At 63.2% G+C, this 17,297-nt stretch overlaps 1 protein-coding gene across 1 annotated transcript; it reads right to left on the minus strand.

The window, feature by feature from the left end:
• Positions 1 to 4,129: 4,129 nt before the first annotated feature.
• TBX2 (T-box transcription factor 2) lies at positions 4,130 to 13,110 on the minus strand. The gene is made up of 7 exons (XM_050908950.1): positions 12,721 to 13,110; positions 11,747 to 12,014; positions 9,064 to 9,210; positions 7,714 to 7,790; positions 7,431 to 7,600; positions 5,584 to 6,197; positions 4,130 to 4,657 (listed from the first exon to the last, which is right to left on the minus strand). Exons 1-7 carry the CDS (start codon positions 13,083 to 13,085, stop codon positions 4,211 to 4,213), a joined length of 2,088 nt encoding a protein of 695 aa, XP_050764907.1. The 5' UTR covers positions 13,086 to 13,110; the 3' UTR covers positions 4,130 to 4,210.
• Between the last annotated feature and the right edge of the window lie 4,187 nt (positions 13,111 to 17,297).

Consider the following 17,297-nt stretch of genomic DNA (forward strand, 5'->3'; position numbering starts at 1 on the left):
TTGTGCCGGGCGCGGAGGCAGCGCGGCGGCAGGCAGGCGCCAGCCCGGCCCGAAGAGCTGCCCTCCCTGCTGCCGCCGGGCCGGGGCTCCCCTTCCCCGACGGCCGCACCCCGTACTTGCCCAGCCGGGGCTGGCGGAGGGGCCCAAATGCTCGTTGAAATGCTCAGATGGGGGATTTGAACCTTCGTGTGGCACGGACGGGGCTGGGGGAGCTCCCGGCGTGGGGCAGGACCCTGGCACCACGGCGTGCCCAGCTTCATGGCATCATTCTCGGGGTGCTGCCCCACCTGTGTTTCCTCTGGGGTGTGCAGTGCTCAGCTCCTATAAACCCTGCACAGCGGTGACAAAAAGCGGTGTTTCCCCACCCTCCCCAGCAGTCAGGGACTGAGCACACCCAGCGAGGTGCCACCACCTCCCTCACCCCTTCTGCCACGCACCAGTGACCCGACGTGCTCGGGGAGTGCGCGGTGACACTGGGATAACACGCAGGCACGGGGCCAGCAGCACAGCCCCGCAGCTCGGGCGAGGGCCCGGCTTGTCCTCTGAAGCCGCAGCTGGGCCTGCACAGGGACGGGATTTGTGGCAGCGTTCCCCTTCCACGGGGCTGCGAGATGCTCTGGCGCGAGCCCGTGTTCCTGTTTACGAACACCCGCCCGTGGAGCTGTTCCAGCCGCGCTGTTGTGCTGCGCGGCGGCTCGGCGGCCAAGTTAGCTGGGACTTGTCCACCAGGCCCACGAAACCCTCAGGGCAGGAACGCTATTCTTAGCGTCTAGCCAAGCACCTTGTGCATTTAGCTGGAGAAATTCACAAGCAACCGCTAACACTAGTGAAATCCTCGATGTTTGGGGATCTCACTGCGTTGGTGACACGGCACCAGCATTACCTGCTGGTTAAACACCAGCGCCTTCCACCAGACGGAGGTCACCGGAGCACCCAGCACTTTCTTTCCGTGACTCGACAGTGACCGTGGCACGCGGCATGGCCAAGCCAGGTTTTGTCAGGTGCATTGCAGGGTGCAGAGCAGCAGAGACGTGGCGGGGCCGTGCTGGGTGTGCCCCCACGGGGCCTCCCAGTGCCTTTTCATAGCTGAGGAAAATAATCCCAGCGCAGTGCATGACTAATCGGTAGCTGCTCATCGAGCTGTTTGAATAGGGCTTCTCAGGGCCTGGGTTTGGCCACGGCAGGCCTGGAGCGGCTCGGTTTCTGCCGAAATGCCCTGCTGCCCATACCCCCTGGCTGGGGGGGCCAGGTCCTTCTCCCTGCCTTCAGGCACCATCCCTCAAGGTCACCGTCATGAACCCACACCCTTCAGGGAACATTTTTCCCTCCCCAGTGAAGAGCAGCTTCATGCTCAGTGGGCAGGTTGGGATGCCCTGCTGGCACCAGTGCTCAGCCGCCGAGGAGGAAGCGACATTTAAACCTTCACTGTCCCTCAGACCAGGCCGGACAGCATGGCTGTCCCTGGCCCACCAGGATGGCAGGAACCTGGCATGAGGCTCCCCCAGCACTGGCTGTGTTCGGCAGCACCATCACCATCTCCCCCGCTGGGCTTGCCCCAGCCGGCTTAGCCTAAACCCAGCATGGTTGGAAGGGTGGTGGAAAGGGCCAGGGGAGCCCCCCCACCGGCACACGCTGTGCCCCCCCTCGCTAAAAATAGAGCCTGTTAAATTGTTACTCATCCTGAGTGATGTTTATTCGGAAACAATCCTGCAAGCCTAATTTTAGTAACTAGACTTCCCTCCTCCTGGTTAAGACGTTCCCACCCTGCCGGTCCCCCCGCCAGCGGAAACAGCCCCGCTCTTCTCGATGAGGCACAGCGGCCCCTCTCCTGCCGTCGGGGAACCCAGCCCCACCATCTCCCCTTCGACGCTGCCACGACGCGGGGGGGGGGGGGTCCGCAGCTCCTTCCCTGCCTGCAAACACCACCACCACCCCCCCGGAGCACTGGGGCGGGGGTTCGGGGGGGAACCCGAGGAGGAGCCGCCACCGGCGCACGACCCGCCCCGTCGGGGCCGGGCGGCGGCGGGTGCGCGGCAGCACCAGCAGAGGGCGCCCTGCGCCCGGCGCTGCGCCTCCGCGCCCGAGGGGGACGCGCCCCCCCGCCCCCGCCCGCAACCGGGGTCATAAATCTTCCCCGGAGCGGGAGAAGGGTAATTGGTGAGGAAAAGGGCTGTTTGCCTCCTCCTCGACCGCGCCCCGCAACGCCCCGAGTGGCTCCGGCCGCGGGGGGGGGGGGGAGACGTGGGGAGGACCCACAGCTCACGCCCCGGGGCAGCCCCATCCCCGACGGTACCGGGGAGGCCGGGTCACCCCTTCCCCATCCCCGACGGTGCCGTTCTGCCCGGGTCATCCCTTCCCCGTCGGTGCCGGTGTGACCAGAGCATCCCGATCCCCGCCGGTACCGGTGTACCTGAGCATCTCCCGTCGCCGCCGGTACCGGTGCGCATCCCCGCAGCATGGCGGGACGGTACCGGCGTGCCCGGGCTCTGCCCTCCCGGGGCGGCACCGGCGCGCACCCCCGGGAGGTCCAGTTGCGTCCCGAGGACGGTGCGAGCAGACCCGCACCCGCGGAGGGTCCCGGCGCCGCATCCTTCCCCCGCCACACGCGGGAGATCCCCGTGCGCGCCCACTAGCGCACCCGCGGACGCCTCCGCGCCCCACCCTGCGCACCTGCCGGGTCCCACCCGCGACGGGGGGGGCTTGTAGGGCCGGCAAAGGCCCTGAAGGCAGAAATGCCCCGACGGGCAGAGCCGGCGGAGGTTCCCCTTCCCCGGGAGCCCCCGCGGAGCCTCCGCCGGGGCGGGTGGCCGTGCACCTCGGGGGCATTTTCATCTTTCCCCATCAAACCCGGGGCCCGGCAGCGGACGCGCCGCGCAGCCCGGAGCGGGAGGCTCCGGAGCCGCCGGGGATGCGCGGCCCCTTGCGCTGGGCCGCCTGCGCAGCGCTGCGCACCTGCGGAGGAGCGGCGGCCCCGACGGGGCGGTGCGGCCGCGGGAAAGCGGCGGGAATGAAACAGGCGGGAGCTGGCAGGACTTCTCTGAGTAGGTTTTTTTTATTGAAAGATGTGAGAATTCATCAAAACTGAACAGACAGATACCCGAGTAACCAGCACGTTGCAAATCATGTATCTTTTTATTTTAAAACAAATATAGAGCACAGTCCTGTGATATTTAAATTTATTATACTTTTTTTTTTTTGTTCTGGAGTGAAAAATAAAAACCTGAGGTTTATTCCTGCATTCTCTATACCCCGCACTGTAGCGATATTTTAGTCACGTTTTGGATTCGGGTTTTTTTTTCTTGCAAAAGTCCGTTAAAGAATTGAACTCTTAGTTTCAATTACTCCAAAAATTGTTTTATCGGTGGCACATGATTGTCCTAGAGAACAGGCGGGATAAACAATATCTTAAAACACAGTTAAAGAAACCGGTATCTCCTTCAATCACAAAGAGCTAAATAGTTTTCATTTACAATATATATGTTCATGTAAAATGAAAAAAAAAAAACCAAAAAAAATTAAATGCGATGAGTTAAACTCTAAATATTATGTACACACCAATGTACAACTCTGAATAAATTAATACCAATTTGCATATTCTGGGATCCTTATAGCTTATTTACACAAATTACCATTTATTTCATAAATATCTGCCCGGGTACCCGCGGGGCTCCCCCCGCCGTACCAGCTCTGCGCGGCGGCGGCTGCCGAGGCGGTTCGTTTTCCATGTTTCGTTCCTTATTTCTTTTTTTCTTTTTTTTTTTTGTTAATTATTTTTTTCCTCTCCCCCCTCCCCTTGCACAGATGAGGTTTCGGCCCCGCTTACCTCCCCAGGGCCAGGGCTGGGGCCGGGGTCGGGGCTGCCCTGTCCGTCGGGTGCCTCCGCATCGGCTCGTTGCGCCCCCCCCCCAGAGCTGCCCAGTGCCCGGAGCAGGGGAGCGGAAGGGCTGGGGGGCTCCGTGGCCACGCTGGAGCAGGGGGAACCGCTCCCAGCCCCACAGCCGGGGGGGGGGGGCAGGCCCTGCGCTCCCACCTCTCGCTCCTGGCTCTGGGGCGGTGGGTTCGCTTGGCCGGCGGGGCTCCATCCCTCTGCTCCAGCCCCCGCTCCCCATCCGCCCCCACCCCTCGCTCCGCAATAAATATTTATACTGTGCTGTACAAAATACCAGTGCTTCTCCGCCCCGCCGGGAGGGCTCGCTGCCCGCCCCGTTGGTCACTTGGGGGACTCCCTGCCGGGTGACAGCTCCCGCTGGCTCTCCAGCCCGCTCACCAGTCTCTGAATGTTTTGTAGTTCGTTGAGAGACTCCTTCAGGGAGCCCTTGGGGGAGGTGGCGGGGCGCTGGCTGCCCCCTTTGTGCAGGGGCACCTCGGGGAGGGGGCTGGATTCCCGGCTGCTGCCGGCCTTAGAGCCCTCGGAGCCGGGGTTGAGGCTGGTGGGCAGGCCGGTGGTCAGCAGGTTGGTGCTGGGCGGGATGGTGACCGGGAGCTGGTAGGGGCTGAAGCGCAGGCGGGGACGGCTGCTGCCCAGGAAGGGGTTGCGGGAGAGTGGCCCGGCAGCTGCCGCGCTGGTGGCCGGCATGGCCGAGGCGGCCGCCGCGGCCGCCGCCATGTAGGTGTAGGGGTAGGGGAAGAGTCCGCCGAAGGTGGGCATCGGGATTCCCTGCAGAGAGACAGAGAGAGGGGTGAGAGCCATGCCGATGCTCTGCTGCATCCCCCCTCCTGCCTGCCCCCCAAGCCGCGTTCCCCTGAGAAAGCCGAGCAAAGCTGGGATGCCCCAGAATTGTCCTAAAAACACAGCATGGGGATATCTCTGTGGGACAGGCTGAGGGAGGGGGTACAGCTGGGGAGCCCCATCCGCCCCGACCTGGGCTCGTGCTGCTGGGAACAAACCCCTCTCTGGGACCTGCCCGGGGGTACGGTGCTGCGGGGGGGTGCCCCGTCTCTGCCCCTGTGTGCTGCGTGTCCCGGTCTGGGCAGCATCACAGACCTTTAACCACATTAAAACACATTGTTAAGTAGGATCGATAAATTAGGGAAGTTCAAAGACATCTTTATGCATTTCATCATAGGGGCTGGGAAAGGCAACACAAGCACAGGCGTTGTGGGAGCCGTTTCGGGGCGGGCAGGGAGACGGGGGGGCTGCTGGATGGGGACAGCCAGGTCAGGCAGGGCCATGGCTCCTGACTCTGCCCCTGCCTATGGGGGAACCATATCAGCCACAAAAAAAATCAAGATTCCTCCTCAAATCAGCCCTGAGGCCAACCTTCAAAATGTCCCCCACGTCCTGCCTGTGCCTCACCAGGCAGCACGTCAAGGGTCAAGGGGAGCATCACCCCCTTGTCCCCATGGGCTGGAGGGGGCACGGGGGAGACTGGGGGCACCAACAGCTCCTGACCCCGCAAGACCTGCACTGGGGCCACCCTGCGTGTCCTGACACTGGGGGTAATGCCCGCTGGGCCTGCCCTGCGCCCCCGAAGCACTATGCTTGTTCAGGGAGCTTTGGGGAAGGACACAGAGAGGAGGGCCCAGGGCCTGGCCAGACAGCAGGGATGGGGACAGGGACGCGGGGTGGGCGCAGGGGCTTACCTGAGAGGCCAGCATGTGCTGGGAGAGGTGGAAAGGGAAAGGAGTGGCCGTCCCCGCCGCACCCGGGGCGGATGAGAGGGCTCCGTTCTCCAGGCTGCCCCCACCGGTCACCGAGGCCAGCAAGTGTCCCATGCCCATGGCAGAGAAAGCGCCGGGGGCCATGGCGAACTGTCCCGGGTGGATGAAGAGGGGCTGCCCCGCGCCCAGGGGGCTGAAGAACTGCTGCCCGTGGAGGCCAGAGAGCGCCAGGCTCTGCAGGTGCCCGGCACTCAGGTGCGGGGGGCTGTCCGTGTGCACCATCAGTGGGGCGAAGGCCTCCTTGCCCAGCCCGCCACCCTCCGCGTCCTTCTTGCCCGGGTCCGGCTCTTTCCTCCGTCCTTCCACCTTGTCCTTCTCCAGGCCCCGTGTGCTGAACAGGCCCTCGCCGGGACCCTCCCGGGGGGATGCACCATCCTTGACCTTCTCCGGGCTGCGCCTCTCCTTGCTCCGCTCCTCCGGGCACCGGGGGCTGCCGCGGGGCGTCGCGTCCTCCCCGCCGGGGCTGGCCACTGCTGCCGGCCGCTCCTCGGGCGCCTTCTCCCCCTCCGCGTCGCTGTCGGCTCCCGGCTTCTCCTCTGCAAGGGGATGGAGGGGCAGAGGGTCAGAGCAGAAGCACCCGGGGGAGGTGAGGAGCGGGTCACTTGCAAAAGCCCTGGCATCGGGGAGAGATTGCGGCAGCAAAGCCCCGATCGTTATTAATGGGAGAAACTCATTTCGGGGGCAGAAATGGGCCCTCGTGCCGCGGTCGCTCTGGGGAAAGGGAATTAACAACAGCAGTCCTGTGGCTCTGCCAAACAGGAAAAACATGTTTGATGGAGGACCAAAATCTATTACAGCATCGCTCTCGTTAGCTGCAAACTCAAAGCGGGCTGCGGAGCGGGGGATGAAGAGAACGCGGGCGGGTGGACAGCGCTGGAGGAAATGGTCCTGTATATATTTAATTACATGGAGCTGATCAACAGCGCGCCGTGGATTTATTCCAAATGTGCAGGTTGAGGCAGGTTAAAGAGGCAGTTTTAAGGCAAGAGGTATGGCACAGACTTTCCTAAAAGGGGCTTTAATTTAAAAAAACCCATCGAGCTCTCAGAGGAGGAAGGGGGACAAGAGGCGAGGGGATGGCGAGGGTGAGGGGAGCAGAACCCCTGCCTGACCAGCTCCCGCTAAACGAAAAAAACATTTTGGTGGGGGTTAGGTGAAGCTCTGCAGGCTGGGGCGAATATTTGGGGAAGCCTTTGAAAGAGGAGAGGGGTGTAATAAACCCTCCCACCAGCTCGGGGCGGGGGGCTGCAGTTTTGATGAAGGTTTGCAGGGAATCGGGCTGGTGGAAAGTTTAAAGAGCAGATTGATAGTGCGGCAAGACAAAACCCAGCATCTAAAAACTGCAACGTGGGAACTGCTAGTTTATTTTCATTTACTAGCTTGAAGCCCTGGAGTTACAACATTTTTTTTCCCCTTTCAAATGTATTAATTCTTTTTTTTTTTTTTTTTTCCAGGGGAGCGTGAGCTAGCCATGAAAGGCAGGGCACGCACCAGCGAGGAGCCGGGCAAACGCGTCCAGCACACGGGCTGCCTTGCCATTTCTTCTTGTTTACACTAACGTATAAACAGGAAAACGTTGCAACCCGTGAATGCCATTCGCGTTTGCTCTGTTCTTGTCCTTTCAACCCTTGGGCTCCTTCGTGCCCATCCCCGTCTTTTTTTCCCCGGTGGCTTGCCTCTCTGCCCCCAAGGAACCGGCACCCACCGGCCCCGAGGGGAGCAGAAACCCGACGTCTGGGGAAATTTGGGCACCGCGCCTCCTCCTTTACCTCTGCCGCTGCCTTTGAGGCGCAGGGGGCTGGGGAGGGCGCCCACGGGGGAGTGGAGGGCGTCGCGCACCGCCGAGGGCTCGCAGGAGGAGGCGTCCGACTCGCCGCCGTCGCGGTCGGGCTTGCAGGGCTCCTCGTACATCCGCAGGGACGGCAGCGAGAGCTGCTTCCTACGGGGGCGAGAGGCAGCGTCGGGCAGCGGCCGGCCCTCCGCGGGCGCGGAGCGGCGGCTGCGCGGGGGCGGAGGGGGAGAGGACAGAACGGGACGGCAGACACCCCTTACCTCTTCTCCCGCCGGCCATTGCCCGTGTCCCGAAAGCCCTTGGCGAAGGGGTTGTTATCGATTTTCAGCTGGGTGATCTGCGGGGGGGGGGGGGGGGGAGACGGAGAAAGAAGGCGGCGTGAAGCCCCGGCCGCCCCCCCCCCCCGCCGCCCCCGCCGTCGGGGAGGCCGGGGTGCGCTGCACAGGCTGCGAAACGCGCCGCGGCCCCGCTTTAACACACCGCATGCTTTATTAAAAATGATGCTGAGGTTTGGGCTTGAATTATTAATAGAGTCTTAATGATAGGAAGTTATTTTTCACGGCCCCCCGGAGGGAAGATGGCGACTGAGCCGCGCGGCGCTGGTTAAAAGCTATTCTTATCCCTCCCCGCCACGGGCTTCTGGGGCCGGCGACATTAGGGCGCTCAATAATGCATGGCTCTGAAATACGGCCCCGAGAGGGGCTCTGGAAAAAGGCAGGGCTGCCCGGCCCCGCTGCAACCCCTGCCCGGCCGCCCCGGGCCGCAGCATCCCCTGCCCGCTGCCGCCCGACGGGGCCCACCGGCCGGCGGCTGCCCCGCGCAGCTTGCGGTGGGCGAGCAAAGCGCTCTTTAATCGATTGTGACTCTTCGCCATAAACTTTACGAGGGAAACAAGCCCACCAGGACCCTCAGACAGAGCTGTCAATTAGCATCAGAAGCCAGGGGTGGAGGTGGGGGTCAGCTTTTGGGTTAAAACACACACACACACACACAACCCTTGGAGGGGGCCAGCAGAGGCTCTCCACTCCCCACCAAGCTCTCCTGGCTGCGTTGCTCACAAGGCGACACTTGCTAAATCACAAAAGCAACTAAAATTAGCTTATCTGGCTCTATTTTTTTGGCTCCCCCTGAGCCCAGGGCACCTTCTCTGTGAGGCTGCCCCGGCCATGGTGCTGCTCTCTGCAGCCTGGGCCTGCAGCAAAGACTCCCACGGCCCACAAAAGGTGCAACAAAGTCCAGGAGGAAATTATTAATAGTAATAATAGCAATAGTAATAATAGCATTAGCAATAGCATCAGTATTAGCAATAGCATCAGTAATAGCAATAGCAATAGCAATAGCAATAGCAAGAGTAATAGTAGTAGCATGATGGGTGCCTCCTGCTCTGAAGGCTTGAGGTTTAACCTTTCTCCTCTTGCTGCCTTTTGGCCACTCTCCCCAAAAATGTCCTCACGCACACGCACATACACAAATACACCCTAATAAGGAGTAAGGGATGGGACAGGGGTGAGAGCAGGGGTAGGGGCAGGGGCAGGGGATAGGGAATGGGCAGGGGCAGGGACAGGGCAGGAGGGGAGGGCAGGGAGAGGGCAGGGGCTGCCCGGCTTTACCTTGTCGTTCTGGTAGGCGGTGACGGCAATGAAGTCGGTCTCGGGGAACACGTAGGTGCGGAAGGTGCTGTAGGGCAGCTTGAGGATGTCGTTGGCCCGAACTATGTGGAACCTGGGCTGGTACTTGTGCATGGAGTTCAGGATGGTCTGGGTGGGCGAGAGAGCACAGCCCGCGGCTGCCGTCAGCTTCACGGTCCACGTTACACGCGTGTCTAGCTACCTCCCTAAAAAAATCCCATTTCTCCCGAAAACAACCAAAAAAAAAAACAAACCAAAAAACCAAATTCACCGTGAGGAAGGAATGCCGGTGGATGCCAAAGAGGGAGATTTCTTTTTTTTGTTTATGCCATTGCACGATCTGCCCCCAAATAAGGAGGTCAGGGGAAGGCAGGCATAGCAGCATCTTTGCGGGTGTTAAGCACGGCAATAAAGCAGGAAAAGGGATCTCCCCAGTTTATTATAACCCTGCAAACGCGAGGCGAGTTTTCGACACATTTCTCGCCGCTTTTCATATTTCCGTCCTTTTAAAAAAAAAATACTCTGCCTCACCACCACAAAAAAATAATGTTAAAAAACCTCTCGATTTGTGTCAGTGGCGGCAGAAACCCGTGCCAGCCCCAGCCAGCGCCTGCGACGTGAAAGGAGCGTTTCACCATGAGCCATGTTAAATTTATGTCTCGGAGCAACGCTGCAGAAGGAACAGACATCTTTTTTTTCCAACCAGGTGTCTGAAAGCCTCGCCAACACTCAAAGCCATTCTCTAGCCTTTCGTTTGGGTTTTTGTTGTTTGATTTGTTTCTTTTTAAAAAAAAAAAAAAACCGAATTCACCGGGATTTGGCTGAGGATTTTCGGAAGCGGCTGAACCCCCCGAGCCGCGCCCCGGGGGCCGCTCCGACCCCCTGCCCCTCGCTGCTCGCATCGGCAACGTTTTCCCGCCCGATAGCGATTAAATAATTCCCCAACCTGCTGTGGTCGGGCTGAAATGCAGTATTCACCGCCCGGAATTGGTAGGGGAACGGCGAAAGCTTGAGTAATTATTGTCAAATAACGTCGGCCAAATGGCTAAATAATTATCACTTCATTTCGTTTTAGAAGGCAATAAAAAAAAATCCCCCTTTTTTTAACCCCAGCAATAATCACCTGCTGATGAACTGTCAGATCGCTATTATATTGATATCATCTAGACGGGATTTATCATGAAAATGGTGCAAAAAGTCTCATTCAGGCGTGCAAATCTGCGTTCCTTTAAAAAAAAATAATCATCCCTCTCTGACCAGATGGGCACTGGCTAAACCCTCATCTCCCAGATTTAACACAGTCCGGATTTTGGACAACGACAGATACCAGAAATCTTTAATTGAAGGAGGCGAACCGTTAAAAACGCTGAATCAAACTAGGTTTTCCCCAGTATCAAAAAAATGCTATTTTTTAGACTCCCTCTCTATCGATGTACCTTGCTGTCTATAAATAACCTTGCAATGCATTATTTAACAAAGACGCTGTTTCATCCCTTAAGAGAAAAAAAAAATAAAAAGAGAGCGAAAAGTTACCCGGGGAGCTGCCGAGCTGCTCTCCCCACCTGAGCACCGTGTCCCGCAGCCCCCGGGAGCGCGGCTGCCCCGGGGCTCTGCCGCCGCACCGCCGGCCTCGGGTCCCCGCTAATTACCGTATCACCAACGCTGGACGATGAACTTTCCCTTTATCGCCCGAAATGCTTGTCCAGAGGCTAGAGATAGCTGGCTTGTGAGCTGTGATTCCCCCCGCCCCCACCCCCCTCCCGTGCATTCACGCAGGATCATACTCCCCTCGCGTTTTGACCCTGCTTTCTGCGGATCTCTGCAAATTGCCAACATGCTTCGGTTTTTTCCTTTCTTTCTTTCTCTTTTTTTTTTCCCCCTTGTTTGTTCGGGTTGCTAGGTTTTTGGCTTTCTTTTTTTGTTTTGTTTTACCTCCTTTAGGTGATGCAGATATGATCAATAGGGAAATAAATAGGGGCTTTCAGAAGCAGCCGGTGCGGAGCCGCGGCTGCCAACGGCTCCGGCCCTGCTCCCGACCGCGGAAACCCAGCGCAGGTGCCGCCGCCTCCAGCACCGCTCCCCCCGGCCCAGCTCGGCCCGGCCCGGCCGGCACCGACAGCCCGGGCTGCGCCTGCCTGGCCGCAGCCCCGCCGCCCCGTCGGGGCTGCCCTCGCTGCATCCCCCGGCACGGCCTCGGCCCCGCACATCCACCCCCCAAATCCCGCTCTCCGCAGAGCCCCGAGGGCCGGGGAAAGGCGGCAGGACAGGCCGCGGAGGCCGGGAGGGTCGGGGATGCGGGAGCCAAGGGGACCCTGAGGTTGCCCGCAGCCCAGCCCTCCCTTTTCCCCCCGGGGGAGCCGTCCGCAGGACAGCGGGGAGCTGCCCCTCGGTGCCAGGCAGGAGCAGGGGCCGGGAGGGATGCGGGATAGCCAGGCCACCGCAGGGCCCGGCAAGGCCCCGCCGACCAGCCCGGCCCCTGGGCGTGCTGCTGCCGGGTGGAGAAGCCGTTAAAGCCCAGCGGCTCCCCCCCGGCCGCCCCCGGGCAGAGCAGGGCCGGCCGGCCCCGGCCTCGGGCAAACCCCGCGCCTGCCCGTGGGTCCCTGCTCGGGGCGGGGGGGGGGGTCCCTGCTCGGTGTGCTCCGTTCTGCCCCGCAGCCGCACTTACAAAGCCGTGCTTGTCCGAGATGTTGTTGGTGAGCTTGAGCTTGTGAAAGGCAACAGGTTTGGCCATCCACTGCTCGCCCGTGGCCGGGCTGTCGGGGTGGATGTACATGCGCTTGGGCATCTCCGGGTCGGCCTTGCCGGCGACCATCCAGCGGGAGTTGTGGAACTTGTACCGGCAATCGTCGGCCGCCACTATATCCATCAGCAAAATGTACTTGGCCTTCTTGTCCAGGCCGCTCACCCGCACCTTGAACGGGGGGAACATCCTCCTGCGGAGAGACCCAGAGCGGTACAGGGCTGCGCCCGCCCGCCCGCCGCCGACCCCCGACGGCCGCGGCCCCGCCGAGCCGCCCCGCACCGCCCGGCCCCAGCTGCCGCTCCGAAACCACCATCTTTTAGTTTAGCTTCACTGAGGATTTCCAGCCTTTCTTCTCACGTCCCGCTGCTTCTCACCCCGCTCTGCTGCACCCCGCAGAAAGCAAGGGAAAAGTTCAGAAATCCCATTCCGGGAAATAAGGGGCGAAAACGCATCCCGGATTTCACCCCATTTCCCTGCCCTCCGACGAGCCGCTCGCCCAGCACCCAGGCAGCCCCGCCGCTGCCCTCCCCCGGGGCCGGGGACACGGGCAGGGCCGGGGACGACCCCGGCCGCGGGGAAAGTTTGGCAGGAGGGAAGGAAGCGGCGAGAAGCGGCGTAAACAAATGCAGCGGGGGATTACGGGCGCTCAATTAGCGCGCACAAATTTAATTTGGGATCGCGCTCGGAAAAGTAATAATTGGGGGGGTGCGGGGGAAGCTCGGAGCGGGGGTAAATACCTCCGAAAAACTCCAGGGATCGAAACTCCCCGCGTGAATTCATCGGGGCGGATTTGGCGAGCACCGGGGGGAAGCGGGATGAAACGGAGGGGCGAGGGCGCTGCGCGGCCGCGCAGGTGCGGGGCGGGCTCCGCGGGGCTGCGCGGAGCCGGCTCTTACCTCCCGGACTTGGTGATCACCATCTCGGTGCCCAGCTTGTGAAACTGGTCCCAAAGCTCTTTGGCTTCCAGCGTTACTTTGGGGTCGTCTTCGACCTCCTCCTCGGGCTCCAGGCTCTTGAGCGAGCGCAGATGGGCGGCTTGGTGGTGGTGTCCCAGGGCCGAGACGTGCAGCCCGGCCTCGGCCGCCCCGGCCAGCCCGGGGTCCGGCATGGGCTTTGCCAGCGCCGCCGGAGGCAGAGCCAGAGCGGGGAAAAAGGAAGGCTGGGCGGCTGCGAGGAAAGCGGACATGGGGAAGTCGGCCGGCCGGGGTGCGTGGAAGGGGTGGTAAGCCATGGCAGTCCCTGGGAAGGCTGGATCTCTCATCGGTGCATCCACAAATCCAGGAGAAAAAGAGGGATTCCCTTTACAAAAATGTGTGTGTGTGCGTTTGGTTTTTTTTTTTTTCTCCCTCTCCTGCCCAGCGAACTCGCTCGAGTGTCTGGAAGAAGAAGGAAAATCAACAACACACACACACAAAAAAAAAAGCACACAAAAAACCCCGAAAAACAGCGGAACTAGATCGGGGGGGGGGGGGGGGGGGGGGGGGGGAGAAAAAAAAAAAAAGAAGAAGAAGGAAAAAAAAAAGAGAGGCAGTTCCCGGCTCCTGGGACTCCCGGTCTGCGGAGGGGAGACAGTAGGTCCTTATTTTTTTGTTGTTGTTGTTGTTGCTGCAGCGAGGGAGAGCGAGCGAGGGAGAGAGCCCTCCCGGTAAAGTCCTTCCCAACACTAAAATAGAAACAAAAGCCGGCGCGGGGCTGCGCGGAGCGGCGCGGGGCGCGGCGGGCAGGGGCGGCCGCGCTGGCCCTCACACCCCCGCGGGCCCTGGCTGCGCCCCGGCGGGGCCGGCCCGGCTGCGCGCTCCGCGGACGGCGCTGGGGCGAGGGCTGCTCATGGCTAAAGGAGCCGGAGTGGAAACGGTTAGATCTTGTCCTGATCTCTGTAAAACTGTGACTATCTCACATGTCCTTCCTGCTCTGATCCGCCCGCTAATGAGCCAAGCCCCCTTGATTGCTGATTTTACGCGTTTCAGACCAATTGTGGATCTGCATAGGCGTGGTTTTGACAGCTCCGGCCAAGCTCCGGGGCGCGGAGGGGGGGGGGGGAGGAGGAGGGGGGGGGGCCGCGGAGGGAGGGAGGAAGGGAAGAAGAAGGGGGGAAAAAAAAAAGGGAAAAAAAAAATAAAGAAGAAGGTGTCGGAAGCATCGGCAGTAAGAAAACATGTCAACAGAATAAAATATTAACCAATGACAGAGAAAAGTGCTCGAAATCCCACCCCCGGCTCCTTTCCGCATACCGGGTCAGCCCTGGCTGCGCCGCGGCCGGGGAGCGGCCGCCGCCGGTGCGGGGACAGCGCGGAGCCACCTCGGCGGAGCGGGGAGCGGCGCCCGGGCCCGCCCGGGCCGGAGCCTCGGGGGCAGGGGGCGGCGGCAAAGGGCCCCCGCCGGTCTCTGCGGGGGCGGCGGGCCGGGGAAAGGGGGGAAGGGGGGGGGGGGGAGCGGCCGGGGGAGCTCGGCGGCTGCCGTCTTACGACAGATCCTGGAGAGCGGATCGAGGTGGGGCGCGCCCTGCCCGCCGCTCCGCGCACAGCCGCGCAACGCCGCGCAGCGCCGACGGGGCGGCCGCCGGGAGAGCGGCCCGGCGGAGAGCTGCGGGCGGCGGCCGGCGGCGAGGCCCCGAGTGGCGACCTCCAGCGCGGGTGAGTCGCTCCCTGCCGTCGCCCCCCCGCCTTGCCGGCAGCCGCCCCGACCGGGGGTGGGGGGGGGTGGGGGTCCCGCCCGCAGCCCGCGCCCACGGCGGAGGCGCAGACCCCGCCGTCGGGGAGCGTCGGGTGCGCGGCCGGGGGCCGGCGCGGCTGTGGCCGGCCGGAGGGGTTGTTCAGCCGGGCGGGGGGAGGCAGATAAGGAGGAGGGGGCTGTTTGCAGAGGGATTAGGACCGGTCCCGCCGCGCCGGGGCCCGGGGGGGGTGGGGGGGGCGGCGGGCGCGGTGGGTGTCCCCGCGGAGAGGTCGGTTTGGAGATCTGCGCTGATTAACTGAGGGCCGCGGTGGCTGAAGAGGGCCCTGGCGCCAGGCGGCTGAGCCCTCACAATAAAGACCCGTCTCTTGTCACTTCATATTTACCCCCAAATCTTCAAAAAGCGCCCTGCCATCCTTCCAAGGCTCCTGCCCCCGCCGCCTGCGCTGCGGCCAGGCGGGACGGGGGGGGGGTGGGGGCCGGCCCCCTCCTCTGCCCTCCGGCCTGGCCCACACCCCCCCCCCCCCCCCCCCCCCCCCCCCCCCCCCCCCCGGGCCCTCCCGCTCCGCGGATGCGCAGCGAGGCGCGGCCGCAAGCAGCTCGGAGCCCTCGGGGCCGCGTTTCACTGCTCCCCGCGCAGGGTGGGACGCGGAGACCCTCGGGTGCCCCCTCCCCACCCCGACCTCTCCTCTTTATCCCCCCTCCCCGGTTCATCCTGCCGATAGCTATCCCCGCCCGCTGCCCCCCGGCGCCACGCAGAGCCCAAACCCAAGCCCCGGGCTCTTTTCGGAGGCATTCACAACCTGCCCGTGTCCCGCGGCAGGTTCACCTCTGCCTGCGCTGCCCGGCCCCGCCACCGCGCCCGACGGGGCGGGCACAGCGCGTCCCCCCCGGGGCTGCCCCGGGCGGCGGGGCCGGGGGGGGGGGGGGTCCCGCTGACCATTGAACGGGGAGCGGGGACTGAAATTTAGACCCGATTTGGACTTTGCTTCCTCGCCGCCGCGGAAAACTGCTGACGGCAGCTTTGGCAAAAATGGGGCTTGCTTGTATTTTATTTATTTGTTGGTTTGGTTTTTTTTTTAATTCCCCCCCACAAAGCAAAACCGGAGCCTTTCATTGCCCCGGGGCAGCATCGTCCCACGCCGGGGGCGGCTCTCCCGCAGACACCTCGCCTGCCGCTCCGCGGGGAGACGCGGGGCCCGACCCGTCGGGGCCTGGAGGCAGCGGGGTCCCCGCGAGGAAAGGTCGCCTCTCCTCCGGCCCAGGGCCCCGGACCCCCGGCCGCTCCCCCCCGCACCGTTGTAACGTCGCAAACGCCCTCGCCTGCAGAATAAAACCGATCCAGAGCAGCCTCGTCTTCCCGACCCTCTGTAGCGGCGCCCGCCGACGGGACTGCCGGGGTTGGGGGGGGGGGGGGGTAACGGGGACCCGGGCACCCACTGCCCGGGGCAGGTCCGGCCGCGGCCCCCGGCCCGACGGGCGCAGACCCGACCCAGGAGCCTGCGCCCATGGACGGGGCGGGCCGCTCATGCCCGCGGCCGGGCGAAACTCGGCGTCGCCCCGTCCGTGACCGGGCACTGGGCAGGGAGAGATGAACCAGCGGGGCCGGAGCGGGGTTCTCCTCCCGCCCCAAGGCCAGCGCTGCCCCGGGAGTCGGGGACGAGAGGTGTCCCCGCACCGTGCCCTTCCCAGGGAGGGTTTCCCCACCTGCCCCAGGGCGCTGCAGCGCTCGGGGCCACCGTGCCCGGCTCCCGAGAGCTGCCCTGGCTGCCTGCGGGCCCGGCGCTGCGCTGGCGAGCGGTCCCGGGGCTGGGACGGCAGCGGCCGGGCCGTCCCGGGGATCCATCCCGGGTCAGGCCGGGGGAACCGTCCCGTCCCGTCCCGTCCCGTCCGCCCCACCCGCTCCGCGGCGCGGCCCCGCTCGCTCTTCCCCTTTCATCTCTGCCCATCTCCACTCATCATCCCTTTTCTATTTTTAGCCGGTAGACTTAGGCCTTGGCGCCAGGCCGTTTAAGACCTGTCAAAGTCCTTCATATTTCCCTCATGTCACATGGGCCTTTCGCTCCCTTCCCCGCGCCATGCGAGGGCCATAATTTGGATCTGTGAGCTGGTGAGCAAATGCAATTTGCTCTTCTCCATCGCTGTGTTGTCTCCGTGACCCCAGCCAGCAGGACGGCTGGTGTCCTGTCCGGGGCACTTACACAAATTGCGGGTGATTGATGAAAAATAACAATTCTCACAAGCAGCCGGGCCTCCGCCTTCCCCTCCTCCTGGCTCCACCGGGCTGCGGCGGCCCCGCGCCCCGGGAAGCGCTCCCCCCGACGGGGCTACGCGGGGCGCACCGGCCGCGAGCCCTCCGGCTCCAGGCGAAAGGGATTTTCCTGTGCCGAGGGCGAGCCGTCGGGCCCCCCCTCTCCCGGCCCTGATGCCACGGCAAGGGGACTCCCCCGGGCGCTTGGGGAGGGTGGCCCGGCGGGGCCGGGCAGGAGAGGCCGCTCGCACCTTCCCGAGCCGGGGGGACCCAAGCGGGGGTGGGAAAGGGCCGTGCCGTGGCGGGAGGGGGACGGTGCTGCCGGGCTAGGCTCCTCGCTGCTACCTTGGGAGCAGCTGGACAGACAGACCGACCTGGGGACGTCTGACACCTCCGGCCGTGCAGTTCGGAGCGAACCCGCAGGTGTGGGGTGGGCAGCTCCGTCCGCCCCGTCCCCGGCAGGAGCCTTTCGCCCCACAGGAGAGGCCCGACGGGTACCGGGCCCCCGCGGGACTCGACGGCCCCCTCCAGCCCCGGGGTCCCCCCACCTCG

The sequence above is a fragment of the Gymnogyps californianus genome, chromosome 20, assembly GCF_018139145.2.
Source record: "Gymnogyps californianus isolate 813 chromosome 20, ASM1813914v2, whole genome shotgun sequence".
Lineage (NCBI taxonomy): Eukaryota > Metazoa > Chordata > Aves > Accipitriformes > Cathartidae > Gymnogyps > Gymnogyps californianus.